Raw genomic sequence first — 10,543 nt, forward strand, 5'->3', positions numbered from 1 at the left:
GTGACGTCACCCCTGTCTAAAAAAGCGCCCCGGCGGGCGAGCGGGCGACAGGGCGGGCGACGGCAACAGCAGCGGCCGCAGCCGGAGCAGGACGTGCCCCGCCGCCGACATGGTGTCCCCCGTCACCGTGGTGAGTGCGGGCCGCGCGGCGGGCGGGCAGCGGGACCCGTGACCCCTCCCGCGGCCGCCCTCCTCCGCCGGTACCTCCCCCCCCGCCATCGCCGGTGCTCCCCACCCGGTCCCTGAGGTGCTGCCCCCGAGGGGGTGGTGGGTGCTCCCACCGCTGGCGGAGACACCCTCTCCCTCTCCCCCCGCGTACCTGCTGCTCGCCCCGGCCCTGCGCCGGTGCCGCCCCCGGCAGCTGTTGCTCCAGCGGTGGCTCTCCATCTCTTCCTCCTCTTGGCATTTACATTTTCACGAGGGTCTATCAGACGCCGGCTTTAGGCAGAAGACACCCGCTCGGAGCGTCTCTGCTCCAGCTGCCCTGGGCTTGCACCGTGGCAGTCCCCGGGAGCATCCTCCTGCTGCCGCGGCCTCCCTGCCCTCGCAGGCACCTCCGCCTGACCACCCGGAGGTGGCTTTGCTCTCCAGGTGACGGCTTAGGCCAGCCACTGCGCTGGGCTGACTGTGGTATAGACTGGGTGACCTCCCACCAAGACCTCGTCGCCCCTAGCAAGCCAGTCTGGCACTTCCACCGCCTATCGACATGAGATGGGGACGGTGTCACCTGCCTGTTTCCTGGGGGAGTCATGGTGGTTAATTAAGGTACCCAGCAGTAAGGTAGTGACTGGCCGCTGTCCTGTCCATAGGTGACGTGTAGCAGCACAGCTGGGTTGGCGGAGCAAAGCTGGTAAATGAAGTAGCTATGGCTGATGGCAGGTTGGACCAGCAGTACCAGGTCCTGGCCCAGCAGGTGATGAGGGGGTCTTTTGATGCTGGAAGACAAAATGCTTTTGTCCAGAACAGCAGAGAAGCCGCGCTGTTAGACACGCTGCTTTGCATGTTCCTCTTTCTAGAAAGTGAGGGATTTGTCCAAGTGCGCGTGCTGTAAGAACAGCTAACTGTTGGGGGGAAAGTTGCCTGGCGATCGCTGCAGCACTGAACACCTATTGCTGGTGTCCTGCTTCCCTGCAGATCCCTTGTCAGCCTGTTTTGAAATATTGTGGTTAATGGCCAGTCCATCGCGTTCTCTCTTGCAGGTAGGAATCCCGTCCCTTCCCCGTTCTTAACTCACAAAGCCAGGGTTCAAAACTTTTAAATTGCTTTGCCAGTTCTGCACAGCAGCTTGTATTGTCTGATACTTCAGATGAATTTTCCCCCAGTTATTAACATGTACCTGGTAAGTTCATCAGCAGCCTAGGGGTGACTTTTATCTTTACAAACAGAGGGAAGTAGCTTGCAAATTATACCATTGTAGCGCCAAAGTCTTTTTTTTCTTTTTTTTTTTTTTTTTTTTTTTTTTTGTTTAATGGTTTTCAAAAATAACTGAAGAGGTTTGCTATCTTTGTGCTTCTGTGCCGTAAGCTAAAGTCATCCTTAAGTAACCTTAAGTAATGCTTTTGATTACAGTAAATTGTGTACGTGTACTGTACCTTGGAAGTAAAATCTTATGCGGGGACAATAACGGAATGGCTCCAAGACTGGGAGGATTTGTTTCATAATCCACTGAAGGAGGCAGCACTTGGCTTTTTAAGACTAGTGAATCCGGGTGGTCTTGCAGAGTATATTTCAACTGAGCTTTGAGAGGAGGCAAATGACTAAAGCATGAGTATGTGTTGGGAAGGGTGTGCGTAGTTCAGACCGGAAGGCTTTATCTGTACCAGGTACTACGCTTTAGGAAGGTAACTTGGGAAGGAAAATGTCAAAAAAAACCCCCAAACAACTGTTTTCTTCGCTTGCCCTTTCGACATGTAGAAAAGTACGTTTCTGCTCTAGCTTCATCCCTGACATACTGACTCTTTTCTTCACCAAAAGCAACTAATGCAGGTGTGAAGCTGCAGAGAGCTGGAGGGACGATGACACCAGGGAGCTGTGACCAGAGCTGCAGCTGTTTACCATGGCCATAGAGGTGGGAGGGTTTCTCGTCCTCCAAAGAGCTCATAAAAGAAGAGCTGCAAGCCTTCAGCCTGTTAAGGAGCAGTTCTCTGCTCATCACCACTGGTGGGTTTTCATGTTGCTGTTCTTCCAAAGAAGTGCATCGGCCATGCTGCAATCTGCGAAGCACAGGCTGAAACGTGTCATGCAGCAGCGTGTCCCACTTGGGAGCGTGGTGTGGCCCCTGCACAGCTGCCAGCTGGAGCCACACGGGGTGGGATGCAGGGTGGCTGCACAGCTGGTGGGCTTCTGCTGGGAAGTTGCTTGCTGAAGGGAACAGCAGTGGGCAATTGGTTTGGCCACAGCTAGGTGCTATCCTTTGGGCATAGGCCTTATCTCTGTACCACACTGCCTTTAGCTGCGTAGATAGACCAGGTGTTTGGAGCCAGCATGTCTGTCACTGCTATGACACATGATGGGGATGCTGTCTGTGGGGGCAGCACCTGAGGCAGAATCAAATTAGCCAGAGGAATTGATTTGTCGACAGCGTATGTCCTCTCCTGGTACACTGCAGCATCAGCCTCGATGGGGAGGACACTAGAAGAGCACAGCCAAGAGTGACATGATTTTGCTTCCCGTTTTGAAAGCGATGGCCTTTGTACATAACTGCAGCAGATGGTCCTGACTACTTACACACAACTTGGTCTCCTGCGTCTCCCCCTTTTCCTTCTTTAGGATGCTCTTGTGACAAGAATCAGAAACCCTGAGCTCCAGGTCTGCTGTACAACTGACAGCTGGAAGAAACCAGGCAAGGAGGCATGGACTTTGGAGAGGGAGCTCGGGAGAGATGGCAGCTAGGGCTGCTTGTTTGTGCTGGCTGCCGGGTGTGCATCATGGCCTGGGGGGTTTGACATGTCCACCCCACAGGCAAGGAGAGACCATGGCACCATGCAGAGCTAGCCAAGCTGTTGTCTCTGGTGCTGCAGAATTCGGACGTGGTGAGGGGGGAAGCATGCACACAAATAAATGAGTCTGGGGCCAAAGTACCTTTTAACATATTGTGCCAGGTCCTCAGCTGGGGTAAAGCTCTGGGGTCCTGCTGATGCCAGTCTAGACTTGCATGGTGCTGGGCTGTGGCAGAGAAGATGCATTTGTCTGGCGGTCCTGCTCCAGCTGGTGAGCAATGCTCACTGTGGTTGGAAGTCACCTTGGAGGGAAGCTTTCACTGCTCACTCTGCTAGGCAAGCAGGAGCACCCTGCTTAAAAATCTTTCTTCTTGCTACTGCTCTGATTAAGAGCTGCTTTTTCTGCATAAAGCTGTGTGGGCCTGTGGTTGGAAAGCAGTATTAATAAATGGTGCATTTACTTCATGGATATGTGAGGTTTAATTCCCTTGTTGATCAGTCATCACTGGTCTCATATTAATTAAAGTCCTTTCTGGGACTGCATCGTTAGTGATTTTTGTCCTATTGATATTTTTTGGTTTTTTTGGGGGGGGGCTGTAGGGGTTTTCTCACTATTGGTTAAGCAGTTTTTAGCATGAGCTTGTGGGAGATAGCCCTTGCCCTAAAGGACCTCTCTGCCCAGCAGGCACCATGATTGCAGGGGCGGCCAAATGTGCAGGACATGAGCCTGGAGACATGCAGTCATTCTGGCATTTACATAATGCTCCTTGCTCAAAGGGACCTTATTTTCCCCCTAAAGTTAGGGCTAAACTTAGTGTAGAGCTTCATACCACCTTGAGGAAAGCAGGGCATAGGAAATATAAAGACATTAATTGACTGAGAATAAGTCTCATTTGGGGAGCAGTTATAGATGACACCGGTGTGTATTTTTGAGCAAGATGAACTATGGGCTCTCATTCCTACAGCACCCCCTCTGTACCTGACTTTTACATGGCCTAACACAGTCCTATGTGTGGGAGGGAGGTTAAACTCCCTGTTTGGGACAGATTTTTGCCCAGAAGCCATATATTAACAACCTCCATCCCTTCTCTTTTGTCCGCTGAGGTATTTTCATCTTTTAATGGAGATAGCTGAGTTGATGAGAAATATGTTGTTTTGGCTACGTCAAGCAAGTCAAGCCCTCAGCCCTTTTTCTCTTAGGTGGGAAGCAGCCAGCAACCCTCCCAGGAAGAGCCCTTGTTGACCCTCTGGGTAGATGCAGGACATCCCTGTGGGGGGACTATGAAGGTCACTTACAAAAACTGGGCAAAAAAACCTGAAAAGCATGATCTGGAAAGGTAATGAATAACAAATATTGAATAGGGCTGAAGAATTGGGATGGTATCATTTGAATTTCTGAGGAGGGGCCAAACCACACTGATCCAGATGAATATAGAGACCTAATGTAAATCATGTTGCTTAGAGACTCTGTGCTATGGGCAATTGTAGCAGTAGTAGGTCTAAGCATAGTTTTAAAGGTTTATTATTAGAAAGTGTGCTCTGTAATCCTCAAACTGCTGTTGAAAACAAGAAAGCCAGATCACACTTTGAACTGTTTCAGCCTTTGCTTCTTAAATAGACGATGTATTATTTCTGCATTAATGAATAAAGTGTTAGCAACCATCTAAGTCAGAAGTAATTCTTATGGTAGAGAGGTTAATTTTACTTGTTCTCTTTGTTTATATCCAACATTGTTGCTTTCATTGTAATTTTCCCCATTACTTATATTTTATTACGCAGGAGGCTTGTAAACACGCACATTTATATACCAAATAGACAATTATGGAAATATGGCATTTCTATAAAAAACAAACCAATTTAAATGAATTATAGAAATTATTTTTAAACATCTGAACTCAGTAAAGTAAGGGAGGGAATCATCACCTCAGGTAAGCTTAGCAGAATCTTAGTAACATTTATGTCAGTCACACCTTTTGGGAGAAGCCTAAAAGCTTTGCTCCTCCTGAGCAAAAAGCTGTGCTGATTTATGCCAGCTAGAGCCCAGGCATTTATTTTTTCAAACTGAACTTGCGCATTCTTCCCTATGACATTGACATTCTTTGCTGTAGCTGTTGCTATGAGAGGGTGGGCTTAGATATGGGTAACTGAAGTTGGAGGCTAGAAAGTGCGGGCTTCTCTCACCCTCTTCCCAGTCCCTGCATTAAGCGGTTAGTGCCGATCACTGCTGCAGGCAGTGCTCTAGATTAAAGGCTTCATTAACTCAAGTATATCACTCAAGTCACACGCGTCTGTTGTTCAAAGTGTGCTTTGTGCATTGAGATTATGGGTCCAGTTCAGAAGCCTGTACTTACACATAATTCCTCTGAATGGACAGAGATTCGTTTCTTCCGTTTTCTTTTCCTGTTCAAGTATCTATATCCAAAATACACTAAGTGTGATAGAAGAGCCAAAGTTATCTTTCACTGTGGGTAACTGCATAATACTAAAGAAATAATAATGCCAGCGAAATTAGACTCTTAGAAAAAGACGGCATCTGGAACCCGACTTCTGCTTGCATGTGGGAACTCTTGAACAGCAAAAGGATTATTATTTATATAACTCCCTTCCTTCCCAGAGGCCTAAGTGACTATTATATTAGTACCTAATTTTCCTACTGTCCCTTGTGTCACACAATGCCCAATAGATTTGTCGTTACAATAGAGATGTAGGTTTTGCTTACTGCAGCATGCCCAAAACAAAGGGGATTGTTATTGCTTCCTCTAGCCCGCCTGTGCCCTTCCTATATCCATTTCTTATACTGCCATAATCTAAAGAACATTTAAGCTAATGGCAGGTTTCTGTACGATAAGTATGTCAGTCTGGAGCATCCCTCCATGTAAAGCTGAATGTGAACAAGCATCCTGGTTCCATCCATGGAACTGTCTAGGAGATGATTACACACCACCAGAGCTGAAAGGTGGGCTGGGAGAGACCTGTCCTGGAAGATTTCAAGCATGCTGAGGTGGGAAGGATTTTAGATACCTGCGGAGAGCCTGGGGGCTCACACCGTAGACTCTGACCCAGAATTGCACAGGGCACAGCTCCTCTCTGGGTTAGTGCAACTTGTGTCTCATGTTAATTTGATGTTGCAGGCTGACTCTTGCATTGCAGATCTGACTGTTAATGAGGACGGGGGTTGTTTTGATTCACCTTGCTGTGAGCTTATGGAAACACCTTGTTTCTACCAGCAGGCTACACTTTCTCCCCAAAACTGATTTGTATAGATTACCCTAAAATATATACTTTCCCAGACTGAGAGGAGGACAAGCCATGTTACTGAATTCGCCTTGGGACTTTCGTGAAGTTTGAATGGTGAGGTTCTATTTTTTGCCCCTCTTGAGACACCATCTTTGGAGACAGATAATGGGGCCAGTTGGCATCAAGCATTAGATTTCTGATTATGTATCAAAATGAGTGCATTTCTGCTAGTGGCAAGTAGTCTCTGATTGAATTGTTGCTTGAGATTGAGGCTAAGTTTGAAGTTAAGCAAGCTGCATATTTTTCAGCACATACTAAACACATGGGGCAGATCCTCACCCTTATGTGAGTCATTTTGTCTCCCATGGCTTCAGCAGAACAGTGCGAGCTGTGAGAGCCTGTGACATACCTGGCTGCTGTATCCCTATTTGCTTTTGTTTTATGGCATAAATCAGAGCCAGCCAGGGTGCTTGGATAGCAGTGCTGACTTGTGCTCCGTTGCAAGAGAAACTAAGCAAGTTGCATGGCTTTTCCCTGAAACCCTGATTGATAGAAAAGGAGTGTGATGACAAGTTTATCACTTAATTGATGTTTGCGAAGTTTCCACTTGGCTAAAGTCCCATGCATCTGTGGGCTTGTACCCTCAATAAAGGGCATAACCCTGGTAATCATCTGCATGCTCATTTGTGAGCATGGGGCGCATTTGTATATGCAGCCTGATTGCAGCAGGGGTTTTGCAAGTGAAACCCGTGATATATTAGTGTAAATCCTGGGTGTGCGTGGATTAGTGTTTGCACAGGTTAATGTTTGCACCTGCCCACCCCACATCTGTTGAGATTGGCTGGTAGAGTCTAGTTTATCTTCATGCAATTTGTGCCTGATACTGAGTTACCCAGGTCACTACATCTTGGCACAAGAATAGATATTGGAAATAAAATCCGTGACTCCACTGTCCTACTTTGACCTTGCCTCCTCCTATCTTTTAAAGCATATTGGTTCCATGATAACATGAGGAGGGCTGCTGCTTTTTTTATAAGGTACCAGAGTGGCATCTCTCTAAATACACATCTTTATTGGAGTACATTGTTATTTTCCCCTCTAAATTTCTTTAAGCTTGTGTTTCACAAACTTTCAGCCTGCAGGACATGATATGCAGGTAGAGCATTTCATTCAGCTTTCCATTAGGCACAAGACAAGCTGAGCTGCTCCTCCTGGGTTTCCTAGCACAGCCCTGCCTGCTTTTGCCAGGTTTTGGTGATATTATTGCAGCCCTTTGCAAAGATTTGTACAGGGAAAGTCTTGCATAGAGCTGCCAGCTTTCCCAGTCACTAGAAGTTGCTTTCCCCTCCTCTCTCTCTTCTGCCTTCCTGTTGCTTTTGCGAAAACCTCACCTGCCAGGTGTCTATGAATCTGGTGTGTGGCCAGAAAGGTGAGCCACAAAAGTGCTTTTTGGGTGCTGGAGGCGGTTTCACCCTTGGTATGTCTTTGGGAATGGCTGGTAGGACTAGTACAGCCTGGCATGTGCCACTTGCCTTCTCTGCTACACTAACGGCTCTTAAACTATTATTGGTTATTGTAAGGGGCTGTGACAGCACCAATGCCTGCTTCATTTAGACCTGCATAGCCCACAGATTGCTGGTATAATGAGGTCTTCTCTACTGAAGAAATTGCTTTTGATGGAATGCCTCCTTTTCCTCCCAAATACCAATCCGTACTGACAAAGCAGCCTGTGGCAGGGTAAAGCTTTGCTAAGTGCCAATTTCCCCTGAGCACCCAATCTTCCACACATCCCCTCAGCGACAGGCTGTTGGAGGCCCTCCAACAAATACATAAATGTTAAGGTGAGTTGTGGGGTGCAAATAAGGCTGGAAATGGGAGAGTGAAGGCAAAAGCTGGATTTCAGCTCTGGGGACAAATTACTCAGTGTGCAGAACCTTTGCTGCTGTTAAGTAGAGGCTCAGCCTGCCCTTGGTGCTTACAAGGAAAGAACTGACAGTTCTCCCTGGGGTATTTTATTTTGGGTCTGCACTCATCTCAAGAGAGGCCCCAGTCTTTCCACACAGCTTGTGGGGCAGATGTCAGTGCATGGCACTTGTGTGTGGCACTTGTCTGTGGCAACGAGTCTCGCAAGAGGATGCTGCTTTCTGCTGTGACCCTGTGCCCCACAGCCAGCACGCTGGGCTTACCCAGCCCCTCCAAGGTAATGCTTAGAGCAATATAAAATCTACCACTACTTTTCCTGGGTAAAAGAAATCTGCATTCTCTTTCACAGAAGAGTGTGATATAAATAATGACAAGTCTCCTGAGAACATGTACTTGTAGCCTGGAAACCATCCCCAGGATGAGTTGCGGAGACTTTTCCATAAGCAGTAGAAATTTTTTATCTGGATTTTAGTGTGACAAGCCAAATAACTGCCCCTTTCCATGGCGAGAGGAATTGCCTGGGACAGCTACCAACTGTGCATCCCAGGGTGCTGGCTGGCTCCTGAAGCTCCCTGTGGCTTCACAGCATCCCCCTGAGGTCCTGGGCAGTGCTAGGAGATGCAGCCCCACCTGACCTCACTCACCTAGGAAGGATGCATGCCCTTGTGGTGGCAGCACTGCAGCTCTGTTGAGCAAAGTGAAAAGACAGATCCATTGTGGTACTGGTTTTTAAACATCTGTAAGGGGTTCTTTTGTGAGTGTTACAGCAAAGGAAATGTTCAGAGAGGTTTGCTTTCTGCTACACAAAAAGGAAGATTGGGAATCCCAGGAGGGAAAGGCAATCTTTGCTCTGAGAAAAGATGCTGGCAGGCAAATGCTATCTTTTTTGCTTTCATTTCTGAGAGCTAGTGACTGCCCTGGAAGCATTTGTCTGTGACAGTTCCTTCGGCCCTGCAGAGACATTTGAATTCTTGACTGGTTTAACATCGTTGGTCATTGGCGATGGTACATTGCCGACTGCACCCAGAAGGCAATTTCCAAAACTGCTGACAGCTATAGGATTGCTACAGATGTGGAGTCAATTATTACCACTGCAGGTTCAAAAAAGGTTTTTAAAATAGCCCTGCTTGTGGTCCTGTGCCAGTGTGATAGACAGGACAGATGATGCTTAGTAATGAAAAAAAGCAAAAACCTATCCTAGAAAATCCCCTCCAGAAATTTACTCCCATACAAGAGGTGATAGGGTTCTGGGAGTAGATGGCAGCACGGCTAAGGTAAAGCACTGGGTAGCACAGACTTCTCTTGAGCAGTGTCTTCAGCTCAGGCCAGGCAGCAGTCTGTGGTGGAGAGACCACACTCAGAGATTAAACAGCAGGAAAGAGACCTTCGCAAGAGCCGCGTCTGCAATCTGGCATTGCTGGCACTCCCACCACACCATGAGCCTTGCTCACGTGCTCCCCAGCTGGCTCGGTACAAAACGTCCCGTTCTCGACGCTTGCCTGCGGCCGCTGAGCTGGGTGGCCGTGCAGTGTCCCCCCTGTGCCCAGGCGTGCTGCCGCGCTGCAGGGACTCGGGCTGTGGTTTTCTCTGGGAGAGGCTGCTGCCAGGCGGCTGCGGGGAAACTGCCGCTCCAAATTCCCTTACTTCTTTCCACATCTGGGGGGAAGACGCTCGTCTGGAAGATTTTAACCTCGGTGCTGATAGGTTTTCATCTCCCCTGTGGTTAATCCAGAGATTAGGCTGAATGTGACTGCAAGTCAGGCAGAATTTTGGCTTGGAAATGAAACTTTCTGTCGCAGTTCTCGTTTCTGCATGCAGCTGTGTGTGAAGCAGCCCAGCCCTGCACAGGGCCCTTGTTAGATGCCAGTTTGATTAATCCTCACCCACTGCCTGCTCCCCCTTGCCTCCACCAAAGGGTGATTTTTCTGATGCCAAGAACTTGTGCAGCAATATATCTGAGTTCACCACCCAAGGACTGTGAGCGCCCGTGCCAAATTTTTAATTGTATTTTTCTGGCAAAGAGTCACAGCTTGGTCTTAAGAAAAAGAAGTCAAGTATTTCTAGCTCTCAACTCTGTGTCAGTCTCTTGTGGAGCAAAGCTGTGAAGTGTGGCTGGAGCTTACTTCGCTTAACTGGAGAAAGGAAGAGAGTAGCCAGGCTGTTGGGGTAGAGGGAGGGATGAGGGAAGCCAACAAACCAGCCCTATTTTGCAGAAGGAGTTGAAGAGAATGGAGGTGAAATAGGTGCTTTGGACCCACTGCTCCTGCCACATGTGGCTGAGCTTGGAGGATGGTCCTTTTGCAGGTGGGAAGTGTTCAGGCCAAGCTCTGTTACTTCTGACTTGTGCTGAATGATGGAGGCTCTCTTGTCAGACAGAACTGGGATTTTTTGACCACTCAGGGACAGGTCTGACTGGATACCTGAGCATGAGCCGAGTTTCACTG

General features: G+C 48.2%; 1 protein-coding gene and 1 long non-coding RNA gene across 2 annotated transcripts in view; one reads left to right on the forward strand and one right to left on the reverse strand.

Moving 5' to 3' along the window:
* Window positions 1-3,344, reverse strand: part of LOC106898652 — a 36,962-nt gene extending 33,618 nt beyond the window's left edge. The window contains exon 1 of the long non-coding RNA XR_001413955.1: window positions 320-3,344. This is a non-coding gene — a long non-coding RNA (uncharacterized LOC106898652). The remainder of the gene's footprint in view (window positions 1-319) is intronic.
* TMEM86A (transmembrane protein 86A) overlaps window positions 13-10,543 on the forward strand; it is a 28,603-nt gene continuing 18,072 nt past the window's right edge. The window contains exon 1 of the mRNA XM_014959992.1: window positions 13-130. Within this exon, the coding sequence (XP_014815478.1) occupies window positions 110-130 (21 nt within the window). The 5' untranslated portion in view covers window positions 13-109. The remainder of the gene's footprint in view (window positions 131-10,543) is intronic.

This window comes from Calidris pugnax, unplaced genomic scaffold (assembly GCF_001431845.1).
Source record: "Calidris pugnax isolate Ruff unplaced genomic scaffold, ASM143184v1 scaffold435, whole genome shotgun sequence".
NCBI lineage: Eukaryota > Metazoa > Chordata > Aves > Charadriiformes > Scolopacidae > Calidris > Calidris pugnax.